Genomic DNA, 21,171 nt, shown 5'->3' on the forward strand with positions numbered 1-21,171 from the left:
ATTCATATTGGAAAGGAAGAAGTTAAGCTTTCGTTATTTGCAGATGATATGATAGTATACATAAGTGACCCCAAAAACTCTACCAAAGAACTCCTACAGCTCTCCAATTTCTTATCTCTGACCACTGTGAAGGTGTTAATTTCTTTCATTGGCTGTGTGTGAAGAAATGGCCCTGAGTATCCTCAGCCCTATTCTTACCTATAGAAAATTCACCCAAGGGAAGAATTTCCTCCCCTTTCTCTTTTCTCTGAAGTTTCTACTCTTACAATCAACTCTCAGGCAATTCCCTTTGCCTTTTGTTTGTTTCTCTGGTCCCATATTCCTCCCCGCTAGCCTTTGTCAGTTCCTCTTTCAGGTTCTCCACTTCTCTCTCCTCTTTCTCACGTGTTTCTTCTTGCCTCAAGAGATTCCATCAACAGTGTTAGTCATTATTTTTGAATGCAATAATGATATTCCACTTTATGCTCACTCTGAATTAATAAAATATGTAGCAGCTATTAGTACAAACAATTATGAACTGGCTGGGAAAAAAAGGGAAAATCCTTGAGGATGTTTTCACACACAATAAATGCATGCTAATTAGGCTTCTGTGAAATGCACTTTCAGAGAGAAACGAGATCCATAATAGATGTGTGGATGGAACCTGAGGCTCAGAATATCCTTTTTGTATTTCTAAATCTTCATTTCACACCCTCTCCACAAATCAAAGTAATCAAATTAATAAATTGTAATAATTTAAAAGATGTATTGCCTCTTTCTATGATGTATTCCACAGCTTTTCTAAAACCAATTTCAATTAATAGGCAAAACTATTCTAGTAATGGTTGAGAACGTGAGGTAGGGAACAAGAATATGTTAGTGTATGGCCATCACTATCCTTTATGTTTCCTTTCTGAATGGAGGAGTTCAGAAAATGAATAGCTCAATTTTGATGGAGATAATAAAGAGGGAATATATGTGTTATCTTCTTTGAAGAACAAAATATGCAAACTGGGGATGAAAAGGAAAGATAATTTTAAAAGTTCCTGCTGTGTGGTTATAGAAGGCATTGGTTGCTTGTGTGAGTGGAAGGTAAATTAGACTGTAGCTATAATCATGTGCACAGCTGGCATGGCTATGGCTGCCCTCTGATATTACTTGGACACTGTGATTGGTGGAGAGTGACGCGGAAAGAATGAATGTGCACAGCTCTGCAAAGTAGATGTCCAAGAATTAAAAGAGCAAACTTGAAGTCCCAACAGAGGGATTGCTATTCCTCAGGAATACTAGAAAATGTGTTTATTATGGTTGAATTGAGGATGGACAAATACTTTTTTAAAAATTGTGTTATAGACACTTTGCTGAATTTTGTGTATTTGACCTTCTGATCTGGGCTTTTGATTGTGCTTGCAGACATTAAAAAATGTGATGCTTTTAGCAAGGTTTTTTTCTCATACACTCAATAATGTAGTACCCTCAGAATTTGCTTTGGAAATTGTGTTATTTCTATCACTATTTTGGGGATCTGGCATTAGCATTAATTTGGCAGATACTATGGTCGTTATGCTTGAAAACTCCTGGAGACTTTTAAGATGATTCTTAACAAATGATGACTGACAGAAAATTGAAGAAGATACTTATATGGAAGAAAAAAGAAGTGAATGGTTAAAGATACATAATATGTTAGGGATAACCTCAGTTTTTTCAGGTAACTTGGAGTCCCAGATATCTGACGTCTAAGATAGATATGAAAATTTATTAGAAACAGGACATGCTGAGTTTTGGCAGATATGCTGGAATCAAAGGAGGAAAATAACAATAATGCAGAGAAACACTGAAGTCAAGAATCAGAGAACTATTGACGCACAAGTTTTCAAATATAAAAACTATCTTCCTAAAGCCACAAAGTAAAACCTAAAAAGCATGGCCAGACTCTTTTCATTCCTTCCGGCTCTTAAGCTGTGTTGTTATGACACCACAGATTCCTTGGCAGAATTACAGCATTAACCTTGGGCTCTGTTTTTTATTTGTTTTTGAATTACACTTGAAGTGATTTTATTTGTTTTTTTAATTAAAAAATACATGTATATCTGTATGGATTTGTGCATGTGAGTTCAATGCCCCTGGAGGCCAGAAGAGGGTTCTGGTTTCCTTCAAACTGTAGTTATAGGTAGGGGTAAGTTAATCAACATGTGTACCTGGACTACACTTGGGTGGGGTAATGGAAGAGAGCTGATGAGATGAAGATGAAAAACAGTGCTGCATTCTTAAGGATGGCCAGGAACTTGCCAGGCAGAAGAGAGTAAGAGCTGTGTTTTTTTTTTTTTTTTTTTTTTTTTTTTGTATTGAGGGATAAGCAAGAGCAATGGCAGGGAAATCGAAAGAATACAACTTCTTTAACTAAAAATACTACCTTTGTATGAGCATTGCCAAAATCAATACTGTCCTGTCCTCTTACATATAGAACTTTAACCACATCTCTTCAATAAAAAAAAGGATTTATGCACCCACTATGCTGGGAGAACAGATTAATCTCGTCCTAGCTTGCAAAGCAATTTCCTCTCAGTGGGATTGTTCTGAAAAGTTCACTTAGAGAAAGTATACAGAAGGGAACAGGTGAGAAAATTCACAGCATGAATAGGAAGCTAAAACATAAGAAATATACTTTGAAATTATTTCTGAATGTGTTTTCCAAAGTAGGAATTTTATATGTTTATTATGTCCACATATGGATGTATTAATGTGTTAGAAGCATACCCATATTAGATGTGCAGATAAATGGGACAAAATAATCAAACTTTAGCCAGAGAGTTTCTCTTACATAGGAGATCATTTTCATCCAGCCTGCTCACCCCTGTGGCTTCAGAGCCATTGCTCACAGATGAATTTGCCTATGCCACCCACATGCAGAATTGGTGGCTGCAGCAGTCCCGTCAGAGTGATTCATAGTGAACTAAAAAAGAGGTCACTTGAAGAAATAAGATGAGTGCTGATTTGCAGCTTTTAGCCCATTGCTCTATCTGGATGCCGACACAGATCAAGTTGTGTGGGATGGCTGCCACTTTCTTTATAAGACGCCTTAATAAACATAAGCCATATGAACTTAATTCCTTGGGATTGTTGTTTACCTATTTTATTTCATGAAAAACTATATGAACAACATTTTGAAATTTAAATGTTTTATCAGATTTATATTTAATAGTTAAATTATAGATAAGACATTAATTGAGTGGATAGTATAACATGAACATTGCTGGTGCTGGTCAGGGATGTCTTTTTTTAAATTCATTTCACATTCCAACCACACTTCTCCCTTTCACCCTCCTCTCGAACCCCCTCCACCCGCTTTCCCTCCAGCTCACTCTCATCCACTCCTCCTGAAGTGTAAGGCCTCCCATGGGGAGTCAACAAATCCTGGCACATTACCCTGAGGAAGATCCAAGCCCCTCCCTGTTGCATCAAGGCTGAGCAAGTCATCCCACCGTAGGGAATGAGCTCCATAGAGTCAGCTCATGCACCTGGGATGTCTTGATTTTTGCAGTGACTCACATTGTAATCACCATCCATACTTTCTATCATAGCAGTGTGCTTCCCATAGCTCATGTCTGCATGGTATTCTCCTGTGTCCACAGATAATAATACGAATAATCTACAGTTTGAGCATTTGCTTCACATAGACAATCTTCTGAAGGTTTCATGTGTATTATTTCTTAAAGTCTTCCATCATATTGTGATATCCAGACTATAAGTAGTAACTTAGTTGAGGAAACGAGGCTACAAATATTTAAATCACATTCCCCTGACGATAAGACTAATTGTTGAGCTGTATTAAATCCAGCATCCATTGGGCTACATTGTCTCCTGTAGCCCTGTGTTGTAATCAATGCTGTATACAGATAAAATATTAACAGCCAGAAAGGTGAATTAAATGTATTGGAAAAGAATGTTCTCAAACAGGTGTACTGTGTAGGAGTGACCGACATTTCTGCATTCAATGAGACAGAAGAGAATCATATATGACATGTGACAAGACCTATGTTTATTATGGAAGTTGGACAGTAATAGAGAACAGAGGTATAGGAGTTAGTGTTAACCAGGTCATTCGGCCTTCTGGAGGTCTGATAATGCCTTGGCTGTTCAATACTCACTTATACTGCAGATGGGAGACCATGGAAAGCAGGCTATTTGGGTTTTATAACTTGGAATCACATGCCTTACTGGGCCAGAGCATGGAAGAATGGAGAAAGACCAGATCCTAAGCTCTTCTGGTCCAGTCTTTTTTTGTCTCAAGATGCAAGTAAATATACTTTAAACCTCTTCTCTTTCTCCATCATTTCATATCTATAACATTCAAGAACAAGTATGTATTTGTCCACTTTCTCTATTGCAACTTTCTGGGAGGAAGAATTTGCATTTTGTTCATCACATTATTCCTCTCTTCTAGAATTTTTTTGAAGAAAATAGTGAGTGTTCTGTGGGTGTTGGCTGAATGAGGGAAGGACAGAAGAAGGAAAGAAGAAAGAAAGAATGAAAATGATGTGTTAAGATCCCATCGATCACAAATGTATTCAAGTTTTAATACCCTGACCCAGATTCTTCACTTAGATAAATGTAATAGGGCATGTGACATCCTGTGACACTGATTTCAGTTTTCAAATATATTTCATTAAAAGCAGATCCAGTATTCAAATACATTTCATTAGATGCAAAGTGAATGGAATTTTCTGTATTTACACAAATATATACTATGTGTTGATAACTTTTTATTTCTTTCTTTTAGAGTTTAAATCATACTAAGCTGTAGGCAGCTTAATTTTAATGATTGTGTTCAAGATATGATCTATGAATATTGTGTTCTTTGGCTTCTGGGCTAGGTTTTTTTTTTATCAAAAATCCTCTTTTAATGAGCAGATTGTCTTCATATTACCTCATTTTCTAAGCAATACTGTTGCCTGAAACCTTGGCCCACCTTAAGATGTAACTCAAATTGAAAAGATTAAACATTTATATTCTTATCTACTTTTTACTCACATTCATTAATTTCTGGGCGTTTCCAAAGATTTTTGGAGTGTAATGATAGCAGTGACTCTTATGCATCACATTCCTAAGAAGAGATATTATGCATGTAATAGTCATTTTCTTAAAACTTAACCTCCTCCTCATTCTTGTTCTCCTCCTCTCCTTCATCCTGAGTTCTTGTCATCTTTGTTGTCCTCTTCCTCCTCCTCCTCCTCTTCTTCTTGAACTCAGTAACTTTACTGGGAATTATTTTGTATTAAGCTTCTCTCCCCTGTAGTAGATACTGTGACAGGCGTTTGAAAAGGCATATTTACTTTAGGATTAATCCTGATTATAGAAATTTCAGTTAAATTGTATCTATTATGGCTCATTTTTAGTAGCATCGTGTGTTCTGCTATTTATAGGATGTATTGATCTTGTTGATTTGTATAAATAATTTTCTTAAGAGAAAATCCATTGCAAGCAATACTTTGATTTGTAAGTATTAGGGTCAAAGAGTTTTCTTTCTTCATATTTTTAAATAGTAATCTTTAAGCTATGTAAACAATAAGGACTAGGATTCTCATGAGCTTATTGCAGTATAATTTAAAACTTTTTAAGTTCTCTATAGTTTGGGCTATTTTAAGAACCACTATAGAAATGAAGTAATGATATGCTAGTCTAGGCTGTAGACCAAGTCAGAATTGGGTAAGGGTACTCAATCCAGAAACCATGCAATAAGTAAGACCGGATGAGTAATGTAGAATCATGAAAAGATGGCAGAGAAAGTCAGTAAAAAAGACCCTGAGACATTCTCATTTAACACCTTAAAGACTACCAGAATTAGAGAAATTACTGATAAATTATAGCAAAGTTAAGTCAGCGAAAGACTGTTTTACCATAGTGTCTGTCTCTTTAAGATGACACTAACAAAAGGGCCTAACTCATCAGATTCTTATGAAGAAATTATTTATTTATTTATTTATTTATTTATTTATTTATTTATACCACTTTACTGAGTAGTTAAGAAGATTGAGTTTTTATTTATTAAGTACCCAGAACAATGCTAGCATGGAATAGTTTTCTATACACATTAATAAATACACTTATGACGTTCAGTTTGCTGTTTTGACTGTTTGCTGGATCAAAACATGAGATTAGTCATATCGTGTTTTTAAAGATACAATCCATCAATCTTAGATGTTTTATTCTTCTAGTTGATGGGCATCAGACCTGATTGCAGTGAAACTCAGATGCACGTATGACACTGTGAGCCATCACAACTTGACTCATATGCCTTCCACCAACTTGACAATGGCATCTACCCAGTTTTCAGTTGAAATATTCCATTAGTAAATAACACTAGTGTATAGATTTGTTTACTCTAGTGCCTATAGAGCAAGGAAGAGAGGGAGAAAGAGGAAGCTACGATCCATACTATTATCTGTGTCTCAACTAGTAGATCTTCCAAATGATCAACAAACTTCAAAGACTTGCAGAAAAATAATATCAATATTGGGAAAATATTAAAATGCTTTATATGAGTACTAATTTGACCAATCCTATTGTATTAATTCATGGCTTAATGCTGGATATCATAGAACAGTGCTGGGTTCATTGTCAAAATTAGCAAAACTAAGACAATATATATTGAGTTCATGCATTATTCAATAGATGTGTGTACTTGTGGGTGCTCCTGGGTGAGCATGTGTTTCCTGAAAAATTGTCATTTTAGCTCTGGACAATTCTGTAAGAAGCATAGGTTACAATTCTAGCTGTTGCGAATGCTTACTAGTAGAAGAATGATGTCTCTGTTCTTTCAGATGAGTGAAGAATAAAATGCAATTTAGTTATTTATTATGAAGTAAAACTACTCATCCTCATTGTGTCTGTTTTCCCTACAGAAAGATCACAAATGCATATATCTTGAATAGTTTTGTCCCTCAAGTAACAGAATGAAAGTTTCCATATGCCTTTTGAAAATCCTGTTAATCACAAAAGATTAACATTTACTAAGTAAGCATCCCACATATTGCTTTTAATGAAATCCATTGTTATACCCTGTACTAAATATGAAAATAGAAAGTTTATCAGTAATAAAACATACGATGTTTCACTGCTTTTAGAGATAATCTAATATCCAAGTTTAGTATGAATTTAATTATCTGCAGATTAAAAATATTACATAATTATTTATCTCAACTAACTTTTGCCCCTTACAGTGAATTTAAAAATAAACCTTATTATAGCACAGTAACTCTGCAAGGAAGGGGTTCTTAAATGACTGAAGAGGCAAACGGCTGTAATTGAAATGTTACTTCTGAGGAACAATTTACTGAGCACTGTGGTTTACCATAATTGTTGACAAATCCCCCTAAGTACCGTGCCTCTGATTTCTTCATGGTATCAATCATTGAAAGCAATTTAGGAAATAACATCTGGATGTACGTTTCTGCTATTTTATTTACATCATTTGTCTACATCATTACGATTCTCAACCTTTCCAATTTGGTACAGTAAATATACTCTGTAATATCTATCATGGCATGGTCAAAGGATAATTTATTGTCAAATAGAAAAATAGGTCAACAATAATGTCACTTGATGATCACCCCCCCCACACACACACACACAAGTTTAATAAAGCATCTCACCAGTATGCATTCCAGTGCAGTGGTTGATATTTTATTAGGACTACCTGGCTATAGCACTAGTGTAATTACTGAGCTGTCAGAGTGATAAGTGGGATTAATGGCAGCCTGATGCACTTTAGTCTGCAGAGCGCTTAGAGAATTGCAAGATGGTATTATTATCAGAGTCTGCCCATTCTGGCATATTCATGGCACCAAAAGAAAAAAAAAAGAGAGAGAATGCTACAATTCAGGTTTGCATTGCCCTGCCTCATTAACATCTGACATTTCCAACAGCTGTTATTTGTGAACTAGCTCAATAATAAAGGGAGAATTATTTGGTAAAGAGGCTTAATAACCACAACGGAAAATCCTTACATTGTTGGTGCTGTTAAGTGACTCTGTTTATGCTGAATTTAAGATTTCTCTGGAAGGACAGGAAGACATGCTGCATCTTAATTCAGTTCACTCATATCTGCTGACATTATAAGGTCATTTTCAGTTGCCTTATTAGTCATGTTGGATGTTTGAAAGAGAAAATGCAGAAAACTTGATTAGAGATAAGTAGAATCAGTATGATATTGTCTCTCTGTCTAGTGCCATTCTTTCTTCCTGTTTTTCCGTTTAGGTGTCTGTCTGTCCTGTGTGTGTTTAGCATATATATGCATATATCTATATACCTCTATCTATCTATCTATCTATCTATCTATCTATCTATCTATCTATCTATCTATCTATCTACCTACCTATCATCTATCTATCTGTCTATCTATCATCTATCTATCTATCTATCTATCTATCTATCTATCTATCTATCTATCTATCTATCTATCTAACCATCTTAATTAGATATTTAATGGCAAGGATGTTTAAACGGTTAAGGTGACATATTAAGTGAGAAAATTTTTTTGCTAGGTTTTTGACTGTATTGCATTGGTACTTAATAGAAAGACAATCACAATACTATTAATGCCCTCCGTATTTATCCACATGGTCATTTCTCACACTGCATTCCCTCACCTCAACTCCAAGGACTGCATTGGTTGAGCCTTTTCTTTTTTTTTCTTCTTTTTCTTTTCTTTTTAAAGATAATTTTGTGATGTATATTGCAGGATATACTTCTAAGAAATTCCTTTTCTTCTTCCTCACAGAGAATGTTTTAGGGGGGGAAATAGAAAACAAAACATTCTGACATCCTAAGTCTGAGTAGATAGGAATCCAACAAAATGACAGATGTGAATCTAACAATGGCATTCAGAGCAATGACAGGGGAGAGGTTTAATGACGATATTTCACAGAGGACAATTGATTATGAAAAGCCTTCAGTACTCATTGTGAAAAATTTAATTTAGAGAGAAGGCTAAGGGCATAAGCCATAGAAAAGAGACCAGATTTAAAAACAAGATATTAATTAGGTTTTGAGAAATTGTTTCAGACAATGCCTAAGATGGCCATACAATGAAGTGACAAGGAGATGGCTATTGTTTTCTTGAAGGAAATGAACTATGGTCTTTACACTTGCAAGTGGATAGGAAATGAGGGCCCTCATCCCTATGCCAGTGAGTAATGTAGAATTCATTCTTAGACAAATTATTTTAGGATTCTCCTCCTCTAACACACATGACAGTGGCATATTGTCTGAAGTTCTATCTCCAGCTGAATATCTTTCTTCATCTTCTCTTGCTTTAGTCAGACTAAATCCCACCCTGACATATTCTTTCACTTTCAAACCTTGGCATGTACCGCTTCCACTCTGGAGCCATTCTTTCGCTTTCCTATGCTGCCAATCCTACCATTCTTTGCTGCCTTAACATCCACCCATCTTTGAGGTCTTTGTAAAGTATTATTGCACTCAACAAATCTTTCCTGACTCCTACTCCAGAATTACTAACCCTCCCATATACTCCCTTATGCTGTGTTTTGTTACATTGATCATTTTGAAAATTGAAGTGCTCTTTGTATTTCTTCACTTTCCTTTAGTTATGTGCTCTGTGAAAGGAACCACTGTTTATGTTCTTCAAATCTTTTATTCTTTTCTGTTACTGTAATAAAAATAACCAAGATTGAATTATATGCAAAATAAATACATATATATAGTTCACCATGTGGGAGTTTAAAAGCCCAGATCACATGGCAAGGCTATCATGTGAGTCCTATGATGGATTATACATGTATGAGAGAGATAACATTCAGCATTAAAGAAAATCAAAGGGAGGCAAGGATGGAGCAAGGCTTTCTCTTCTGTACTGAGACTCCTGTAAGAATGAACATGACCTCATCAATTCTTTCTGAAACTAGTACCCTAATGACTTTTGTTCCCAGTGGACTTCACCTGTCAAAGGTTCTACGCTACCTTTCTGCATCATTTCTTTGAAGACCAAACTCCTTACTTGACTGACAAGCTCAATCTGTCATACGGGGAATCAGTAAATGTTGGAAAATGAATGAGTAAATGAACACAAACACACAGACACATACACACCGTATACAAATTAAGAATAGTGCAGTCAGTGTTTGCATCTGTTTCTATTCCACAATAGAGTTGTAGCATGGTGGTTCTTACAGTATGGTTATCAATATCACATCAGAGACTAGAAACTTGAAAATACCAGGAGTTCCTTGGTGAAATAAGTCTATCTATCATGCTACCAAGTGTCACTTAGGTATATTAACCTTCAGGAATGTCTCTGGCTGGTTCCCCATGAAGAAGATTCTGAGTTAAATTTGGGAAGCGAAGGGCGTAGAATTGGGGCTAGAGTAGATCTCTGTGGTGCAGTACCCCACATTGTCTCTCTAAGCCTCTCATTGACATTCAATTGCACCAGAGCTGCCCCAAGCAAAGGATATGAAGACCTTATTCCTTTCCCTTAATGTAAAGGCAGCTGTGGGAAGAAAATGCTTTGTTCTCGAAGGGAGTGAATCTGGGCAACTTTTTAATTATTATTTCTTCACACTTGTTTATTACATTTAGAGTTTTGCCTGCTAGAATTCATTTTATTTTTTTCTCTGTAGTTTACATTTCAGCCACAGTTCTCCCTCACACCCCTACACCCACTCCCACTTTTTGAAACAGTTATTACAGCGCTTACTTGTGCTGTGCCTGAACTCTATGCTTCAAGACAACAGAGAGACGGCTGAAGGGAAGAGGGAGGGAGGAAAGGAAAGAGAGAACAGCAGGAAGTTTGGAGAGAGGAGAGAAAATAAGGACATTGTGACTGTTACGATCTAGATCTCCTCTGCATTTGCATAGTAATTGTAGTCTCTAAGACTTACAAGCTGTGTCATAAAATATTGCATTTATTAAACAGCGTACTGGTATATCAAAAAAGTGGAAGATTCCATAAAAGAGTGAATGATGTATCTCTAGGTTAACACCTCCTGAAACTTAGGAGCCGCTCTGAGAGGCTAGGATGCTAAGTACCAGAAGGTCACCGTTCCACATATCTCAGGAGGCATAAAAATTTAGTAGAAACTGAGTATTTATGGTATCACTTGAAGAATGCATGCTTAAAATTTTTCAATTTTATTTGTATTTGTTAAGTGTCAACTCAGAGTTGGTCTAAAAATAAAAAAAAAGAGAGATGATGTCATTTTCTTTGTAATTTTTTTTAACACAGCTATTCTATACCCTAGGTGCCTGAAATGTGCAGATGCCCCCTGCCAGAAGAGTTGTCCCACAAATCTTGATATTAAGTCATTCATCACAAGTATCGCCAACAAGGTGAGCTCAGAGGTCACGGCCATAATGAGACTACAACACACACAAACTCACAGCAGATGCGGTTGCTCCTGCCAGACCTGCACAAGAACAAGCCAGTCAGCATCTGATCGTGAGGGTCGATCTCAAGCCCAACCCTGAGCTGAGGAGGAACTGACAGCTGATGGCTTCTGTGGGAGGGAGAGTCAGTATTCTTTAAGGGAGTGCCTGTCAAGTAGATTAACTCTGCAACTATGCACTAGTGGATGGGCTCAGCTCCGTGAAACCATAGACAGGACTAATTAAACTCAAAGGGTTAAAGAAAAAAAGGAGACACAATGTTGGCAGTAAGACATGGTAGATCTGAGAGGAGTTAGGGAATTTGGAAGAGTGGACAGTGAATATGATAAACAAAAACCACCATCTCTGCATGAATAGAATTATGAAGGAATTAATTAAAATGTTATAAATGTTTTGAGATAATCAATGGTTACTGCTTAGGTTGTAGCACATGAATTTAGTTTTCATGGTTGTACTTAGTAGGATTTGAAGTGCTAAATTTTTAGTCTGATTGCTTGATAATAATCCAGTGAAAACTAATGACCTTGTCACTTTCTTCTATGAGGAAAATGTAGCATTATCTTCCAATGTTGCTGCAAAATACTTAGTGTAGAAGTGACTACTGTCCCTCTTTGTTTAATGTGGCGAGTCTTGCAGCTGTAGTGATTCTGCTGTGGTTGTTGATAGTGACTACTGAGTACCTACTGTTTGTCAGTACCAAGCGTTAAGATGTCCTTGCTGTGGCCATGTCAGCATCATCTTCTTAATAGTACATTATTGTAGCATGTCTGATCAAAACCCAGAGACAGATATTGGTGTTCAACCTGAAAGTCGGAAAAGCAAAACAGGTTACCACTGGCTCTTACCTCTACCTCAGTCCAAAATAGACATTCTACCTCCAGAAATCTTAAATAAGACCTATATAAGTGAGAGCTATCTCCTCCCATCTTATTTTCCTCTCTAGTACTGGGACTAAAGGTATGCACCACTACCACCTGGTTTCTGTGGCAAACTAGTGTGGCCACTGGGATTAAAGGTGTGTGTCACCACTGCCTGGCCTATAAGACTGACCAGTGGGGCTGTTTTACACTCTGATCTTCAGGAAAGCTTTATTTATTAAAATACAAATAGAGTATCATGACACACAATGAAAGATAAATATAGACACATTTTAAAAATACCCAATTAGAGTTTCTTTTGGTTGATGCTGCATTCCATGTAAGCCAGAAAGACTGTTCATGTGACACTATGTGAAAGAAGGAATGTGAACATCCACACTGCTTCTCTGAGGAAATGTTATGTAGCTTTAGTAAACAGGCCCAAGATACCATGAAGAAAGGAAGTGGAAATATACAAATCAATTGTGATTAGGTTGTAAAAATCCACGAATAAAGTATTCTATGTTTAGGTCTTAATCCCTTAAGGACTGGGAAATCTGCTTTGCATTTTTGGAAGAATTCTGGAAAGGGGTCAGGCTTTAAATATCATAGTATCCAAAATGTTCATTATCATAAGAACTTTGTCTTACTTGTTAAATAATACCACATGGAATGTGCTTGAATTTAAGTTCGTTTAAAAAGTATCTTACCAAAATATGTAAAGCTTGAAGCCTAAGATATTCTGGCTGAAGCACATACCTACATGAACAGTACTCCTATCCGAAATGAGGGGTTGGTTGATGGCCATCAATCTAGGAAGCCTGCTAACTCAGTTATCTCCGTTCTGTCCCGCACCAGAAGCTAAACAACCCTAAAGGTTAGTTACATGGTCTGCTTATTCAGAAATCTATGCTAATTGCAGGAAAGTGACACAGAGGAATGATGTCATCTTTGAAGGGCTGCTATCCTCTGTGAGATAAGTGGGAAAGGCCTCTTTGTTCTGTTGTTCAAACTCCCTCTTTTCTGGGCTGGAGCAATGGCTCCATGCTTAAGCATACTCACTGCTCTTGTAGAAGACCAGGGCTAATTTCCCAGGACCCACATTGTGGCTCGGAATCATCTTACACTCCAGTTCCTCGATATATGTCATCCTTTTCTGACTTCCCAGGCGTCAGGGCGTCAGGTACATATGTGGTACAGATACAGACATAGAGGCCAAATACTCATGACAGAGGACACAAATAAACATTAGAAAACAAATAACAAGAAAAACAACCTTTTCCCATTTTCTTAACTTACCTATATGTTGTTATTTATTCAAACATATTTACAATCTAATTAAAATTACTGACGATCTTTTATTGAATATTTCATTCTTGGTGAGGCTGGAAATAAACTTTTTAAAGTCGTGTATTCCTGAGAAATCATTTGTAATAATCACCAAAGGTCAAAGATTTATTTTCTTTGAAGCCTGCAGGTTTTTAGACAAACACTGGCAGTGTACAGGGTAGGTTGTCCCATACTGCTCTGCCAGTGGACCTGAACACAGGAGGGGGTTCATCCCAGGGTGAGAGGGTAATTGAATTGCCTGACTCAATGAGCCTTGTGCCTCTTTGGGAAAAAGATGTCGCGGGTGTTGTATTGTGTTAGGCTTCTGTGATTCACTGGAGTTTGGACCAATATGTCCATTCTTTATTTTCTTACAAACTGGATTACAACTCTGGTTTCGAAAGCTACACTCAGGTCTATTGTCCCTCCACAGTCAGCTTTTCTCTGTTTCCTTAGTACAGGCCGTTGTTTGTGATTGTCTCTCTCAATTGGAAGTATGCGTTTCAGAGTCGTCAAACTGTGAACACTGGGCTATATTTCTGGATAGCTTTCTTTTTGAGAAAAACTACTTTATTTGAGAGTGTCTGAAGCCAAACTCGATAGATATAATGGGGAAAAAGTCTGCTTGCTTAAGTATTCATTTCATGACCCTGTGTTTTGAACAGTAGTGATGTGTTCTCTTTAAAACTATTGTGTTACACAATAAAATACGGATTTCCCCTTTTCTTTGCTATTAAGTACACACAAGTTTAATAATGAGCATGACACGAAGTCTTCCTTGGATGATTTAACATAAAGTAAAAAAAAAAGCAAAGAAGCAAAGAAGGGTTTGGAAGAAGGTTCAGGGAGTAAAACTCATATTGTGCAAATATGAGGGCCCTAGTATACATTCAAGATCATGAAGAAACAGGGGCCAATAAGATCCATCTGCACTTCAAGTGTTCCTACAGAGAGATGGGAGACAGGAGGAGAATCTCTTAGTTCATGGCCAGTTAGCCTGCTCTACTCAGAGGCGGATAAACAGAACCTCTGTAGCAAACAAGATAGAAGGTCAAGGGTAACCCCCAAGATTGTTTCTCTCACACACACACACACACACACACACACACACACACACACACACACACACACCAACTGTCCTTTTCCCAATAGAAAGAACTATGGCACATAAGAACTAACCTGGAAAACTTACTGGTAATTCCTATCACAAGTAGTATTTCTAGTTCTTGTGCAAGTTCTCTTGGTATGTGTGTGCCTGCCTGGTGTGTGTATCATGTAGAGCCACAGAGCTCTGTTGCGAGATGGCATTCTCTCCCGAGTCTGAGTTTCATTTTCAGCTGCAGAGTGCTCCACGCTCTCACAGACAATATGATGATTATCTTTTCTGGAGTAATTGACCAACACTAAAACTGTGCTTGTCTTACTTCTTTAATCAAAAATTGCCAGCTGCTCCTCAGTGCCTAGAAAATAATATCTGATTGAATACACAATGAGTGTTGATAAAGTTGGTTGGGCTTTCTCTGATTTTTGTATTAAACTCTGTGTACCTCAAACACCTATGAATCCATAAGTTATTCCTCAGTAATTTTTAAGTATATAAATCTTGGAGGTATGCAAAACGAAAAGTAGCGACACGATTTTTGACTTCCCTTTAATCCAGGATGCCTTGCTTGGTAGGATTTTAGTTATGGACACCTCTGTTTCCTGGAATTGTCACAAATGTAACCAACCTGCCATTGAAGACACTTCAAGAGAGATTTTTTTAGAAAAAAAAAAGAAACAAAAAATATCATTTCTGTTGACTCTCAAAGTCCACTGGCATTGTCTACAATTCTGTAAGTGCCCATGTGGTTTATGGCAGTGGCTCTGAACTCCTGTGCCAGTGGCAATCACAAGTGACTTGTAAGATAGTAGGCATCAGATAGCGGGATGCCTGCCACCAAGGCATTAACCCGAGTGGCTGTTTTTCACACAGAATAAATTCCTTTGATTCAAATCCACCCTTTTCCCTCTCAAAAAGTATTTTGTGTATGTTAATTCTATTTTTTAGCAGTTGATGTGAGTATTATAAGTGCTTCTTTCACTCAGTATTGGCTTGACTTGACTCACATTTTGTCCAATTAGTTGTATATTTTTATCTGGGCGTCTTCACGGGGAAGCCGTTGATGTCTCCTGGCATCCCTTACATTTTTATTTATAAAGACTGCATTTTTATAGTTGTGGCTTCTGCATCTTTTCTTATTTTTTCATTAATGTAAAAAGAAATACTTTACCCATTGAATTTGGGGTTTGCAATGTTTCCTATTTTATTCCATAAAGGATATGATTCCAGGATCTGTGACTGCATTTGGATGGTGAGTTGAAGTCACATTATCACTATTTTGAAGATGGTTTCTTGGGAAGGTGGTATTTTAAAGTGTTTCATCAATAATATTAAATAACTTTATTGTGATTTATCTATAAGCAATTTTTCTTCCATTTATGGAGATCCTTAAATGTGTAGGTTAATATCTTTCCATATGAAGTTATTTCTCCTCATTTTTCTTTTTTTAACCTTATAAAATATTATTACATATTAAAATTTCCAACTTTTTAATGAAAATTTATCTTTCATAAATTTATGTCCCCTGCTTCTTTTGGGAAGAGATAGAATTACACTGTGATTTCCTTCATTCATTTTTGAGTAGTATTGTAAACATCTTCACCAACTGACCTTTTAAAAATAGTTCATGATCCATTGAGTTTTAGCTACAGTGATATCTATTGTTGCTTTTTTCCCCTCTTGTATACATTACATCTTGAAAGCAGTTTCCCCTCTCTCCTCCCTTCCCAACTCTGCCCTCCTTAACTCCTCCTTCATTTTTCTCCAGTAAAGCCTCCAATGGATATCAACCAAACATATATATATATATATATATATATATATATATATATATATATATATAGTTGCAGTAAGACTAAGGGCCTCCCTTCCTATTATAGCTGGAAAAGACAGCCCAGCAGGATGAAAAGAATCCCAAACACAGTCAAAAGAGGCAGAAACAGCTCCTGCTTCCACTGTTGGGAGTCCCACAAGAATAAGCTATGCAACCATAGCATATATGCAGAGGCCCTAGGTCAGATCAATTCAGGCTCCCTGATGGTTGGTTCAATCTCTGTGAATCCCACAGTCTCTGTAGGTGTTCTTCGGTCTCTGTGACCCTTCTGGTTCCTACAATCAATCCTTCCTACCCCTCTTCCCCAGCTTAATGCCTAATGTTTGGCTGTGGGTCTTTGCATTTTTTCCCCACCAGTCACTGGATGAAGCATCTCTGATGATGATATTCCTAATCTCCTATCTACTTATACAGCAGTAATTAGGAATATTTTATTGACTTGTTTTTCCATTACATTTTATCTGGGTCGCTGGGATGTCTAGCCTTTGGGTCCTGGACCTCTGAGTGGTGTAACAAATGGCTCCCTTCTCAAGGCATAGGTCTCAAGCTGGACTGGTCATTAGTTGACCACGTCCATAATTTCCATACCACTTTTACTCCAGCATATTTTGTATGCAGGACAAATTGTACATCGAAGGTTATGTGGCTAGTTTGGTGTCCCAGTCTCTCTACTGCAAGTCTTGCCTGGTTACAGATGGCTGGTTTAGGCTCTGTATGCCTACTCTCCTAGGAGTCTTATCCTGGGTCACCCTCATAGACTCTTGGGAGTTTCTACTGTAGGAGGTTTTTAGCTTGTTCCGGAAATGCCGCCCCACCAATTCCGGATGTCACTCTAAGTCAATCTCTCTGTCAATCCTCCCACAACCTGAGCCCTCCTGTTTCCATTCCACGTCTCTCAACCCCACTCCAATACCTGTTCGACTTCCCTTTCCTAGGGAGATTCATATCTCTCCACTGGAGCCCCTTCTTGTTACTTAGCTTCCTTGGGTCTGTGGATTATAGCATTATTATCTTTGCTTTACAGTTAATATCCACTTATAAGTGAGCATGTAAATGGAGACTGTGCCTTGGTTTCCCAGCAGCCCTGACCTGAATAATCACACAGAAACAGGTATTAATTACAACACTGTTTGACTAGTGACTCAGGCATATTTCTAACTAGCTCTTACCTCTTAAATTAACTCATTTTCGGTTAGTCTATGTATTCCCACGTGGCCATGGTGTTGCATCATTTTCTTCATGTCTTGTTTCCTCGGTGGCCGGCTTTGCAGCTCTCTCCTTCGTCAGCTACATGGTGTCTGCCTTTCTCTGCATTCTTTCTCCCTGCATTAAGTTTAGTTTACACACCTACCTTTATTCTGCCCTGCCATAGGCCAAAGTCGCTTCTTTATTAACCAATGCTAATAAAACGTATTCACTGCCTATAGAGGGGAATCCCACATCAGAGTACATATTATGTTTTTCTTTCTGGGCATGGGTTATCTAGCCTAAGGTGATTTTTTTTCCTAGTTACACCTATTTTTCTACAAATTTCATTTGTCATTTTTTTCACAACTGAGTAATACTCCATTATGTAAATGTACCACACATTCTTCATCCGTTCTTCAGTAGAGGGACTTCTGAGTTGTTTCTAGTTTCTGGGTATTATGAATAAAGGTACTGTAAACATAGCTGACCTAGTGTCCTAGTGGTAGGTCAGTGTTCTTTGTGTATATGCCCAGGAGTGGTATAACTGATAGCTTGAGAGATAACTCAGCCATTAAAGGCTAGATTCATGATAAAAAAGTTCCTATTGTTTCTAAGAGTTTTTAAAAACTTATTTTTAATCTAACAATGTTCATCCAGTTTCAAGTTATACCATTCCAACCACAGGTAAAATATTTACTTTCCTAGTCTCTAATTCCACTCTCCAAAGTTGCTAGGAGTCTGTTTGTACCATCTGTTCTGTCTGCTTATTTTCTTGAAAGCCTAGTGATATACTTTTTATTCTGCTTTTTCTTTGAACCCATGAAGGAACTTCTATGAACACTCTTATAAATACATGTTTCTTTCTTTTTAAAAAAATATTTTGGTTAAGCTATATATTTTTCTCTGCTTCCCTCTCCCCTCCCTCTCCCCTTCTACCTTTTCCCATGATCCTAATGCTCCCAATTTACTCAGGAGATCTTGTCTTTTTCTACTTCCCATGTATACTAGATCTATGTATATCTATCTTAGGGTCCTTATTTTTGTCTAGGTTCTCTGAGATTGTGGATTGTAGGCTGGTTTTCATTTGCTTTAAGTTTACAAGCCACTTATGAGTGAGTACATATTATTTTTCTCTTTCTGTGCCTGTGTTACTTCACTTAATATTAGGTTTTCTAGATCTATCCATTCGCCTGAAAATTTCAGGATGTCATTATTTTTTCTGATGTGTAATACACCATTGTATAAATGTGCCCACATCTTCTTTGTCCATTATTTGGTTTAGTGGAGTCTAGGTTGTTTCCAAATTCTGGTTATGACAAATAATGCTGCTATGAACATAGTTGAGCACATGGCCTTGTGGTATGACAGCATCCTTTGGGTATATACCCAAAAGTTATGTTGCTGGGTCTTGAGGTAGGTTGTTTCCTAATTTTCTGAGAAATTGCCATACTTATTTCCAAAGCAGCTGTACCAGTTTGCACTCCCAACAGCAATGGAGGAGTGTCCCCTTTACCCCACATCCTTTCTAGCACAATTTGTTATAAGTGTTCTTTTTTGTTTTATCTTGGCCATTCTTACAGGCATAAGATGGAATCACAGAGTTGTTTTGAGTTGTGTTTTTCTGATAGCTAAGAATGTTGAGCATTTCCTGAAGTGTCTTTCAGCCAGTAAATGCATGTTTTTATAGAAAGGGTTTACATTTGCTTTGGTCAATTAGTAGCTTTAACATTATTTTTCTTGAAATACCTCAAAATACCTATTTTTCTTCAAATCAAACATGGCCTGGAGATTAAGCCAAAAAATATTCTTGAGTACTGGATTACTGTAAATTCCTTAAATGGCTATTTCTCTTCATTTTGGATAGCTCCTTGGTTAAAGCAGGAAGAATTTTATAATTTCAGATGGGAGAGAGGGAAGGATCAATATATTTATTTTTTGTGATAATGTAGGCTTATATAGCCCTTGCTTTATAGTAGAGTTTTGTTTTAGTTTCACATTTTGGGTGAACCTTGAAGTTTCTTTCAAATATGCAATGTTCTTACAATTTCTGACTGTGGTATTTTGCTGTCAAATGTATTGAAAATAATTACAGGTGTATCACTGCACTGTTGGCTTTGCCATCATCTTTGGTTTGGGTACCTATCTATTATCGGACTCATTAAATATAGCTTTACATGAAATATATTCTCTATAATTTTAAATTTGAACTAGAAAGACTATGACAGGAAAGTAGGTGGAATAGTGTCAATAAACAAAGAAAACTATATATATAAAATTGATGAGAAGTCTACATTGATTTCAAGAAGTCCAAAATTTTGTATGAAAGTATCAGAGTGGTAACTAAAAATAAATTATTTGTTATAACAGATATTGATATTACTATAAACTTAACTAAAGTTCTGTACTGTTGACATAGAAAAGCACAATTCTACAGAGTGAGAAGTGAATGCATAGAAAATGTAAGTACTAAATTTGAAGTTTTGGTTCAGTAGAAAACACGACTCATTCATAAGTTGTTCTTTAATAAACATAACTTCTGAAACTGGTCATTTTTAGAAATACATAATGCAGGGCTGGAGAGATGGCCAAGGGTTTAAGAGCACTGGCTCTTCTTGCAGAGGACCTGGGATTGATTCCCAGAAAGCTCTTGGCCAGATCTGTCTGTTATTCCTGTTCCAGAGGATCTGATGCCCTTTTCTGGTCTCCATGGGCACCAAGCATGCACACAGTGTACAGACATGTTGTAGTGAGAAGCGGGCTGTGTTTCCGGTGCCCGTCTAGCTTAACCCCTGAAATAACCACATGGAAATTGTATTAATTAAACACTGCCTGGCCCATTATCTCCAGCCCCTTATTGGCTAACACTCACATATTAGTTTAACCCATCTCCATTAATGTGTATCACCACTTGACTGTGGCTTATAGTCATGAGTCTAACGAGCATCGTCTTGGAGAGGAGAGTCATGGCTTCTGCCACACTGCCTTCTTCCTCCCAGAATTCTGTTGTGTTTACCACGCCCATCTAAGAGCTGCCCTATCAAAAGGCCAAGGCAGTTTTCTTTATTCAACCAATGAAAGCAACACATAGAAAGAAGACCCTCCTACATCACAGACATGTGCAGATAAAACGCTTACTCATAGATAAAAATGAATAAATCTTTAGAAAAAAACAGACTAAACTTGCATATATTATGTATATTTAAGGAGAATTTAAAAATTAAAAGCTACATGTTAACTGAAAATAAATCTTAATATACACTTGGGTAAAATCTACCATAAAAATGTTAACTTAATGAAAATTTTTTTGCTGTTTATGTCAGATCAAGTAATAATGTCATAAAAATTTGCTGAAATTTGTGAGAGAGCAGAAGCTGCTGTAGGAATGCACAAATGTTATCAACAATATGAAATGCTGATACAAATTTTTTATGACTATAGTACATTGTAGAAGTTGCATATTTTTCAAAGAATGTAGG

The 21,171-nt window shown here is 36.9% G+C and overlaps 1 protein-coding gene across 2 annotated transcripts in view; it reads left to right on the top strand.

Annotated features, from left to right (window-relative positions):
- The window catches only part of Dpyd (dihydropyrimidine dehydrogenase), a 763,700-nt gene that overhangs the window by 168,233 nt on the left and 574,296 nt on the right, over positions 1-21,171 (top strand). For both annotated transcript variants that reach the window (XM_005357199.2, XM_013350051.1), the window contains exon 4: positions 11,241-11,328. In XM_005357199.2, the coding sequence (XP_005357256.1) occupies positions 11,241-11,328 (88 nt within the window). The remainder of the gene's footprint in view (positions 1-11,240; positions 11,329-21,171) is intronic.

Source organism: Microtus ochrogaster, chromosome 21 (assembly GCF_000317375.1).
Source record: "Microtus ochrogaster isolate Prairie Vole_2 chromosome 21, MicOch1.0, whole genome shotgun sequence".
Taxonomy (NCBI): domain Eukaryota; kingdom Metazoa; phylum Chordata; class Mammalia; order Rodentia; family Cricetidae; genus Microtus; species Microtus ochrogaster.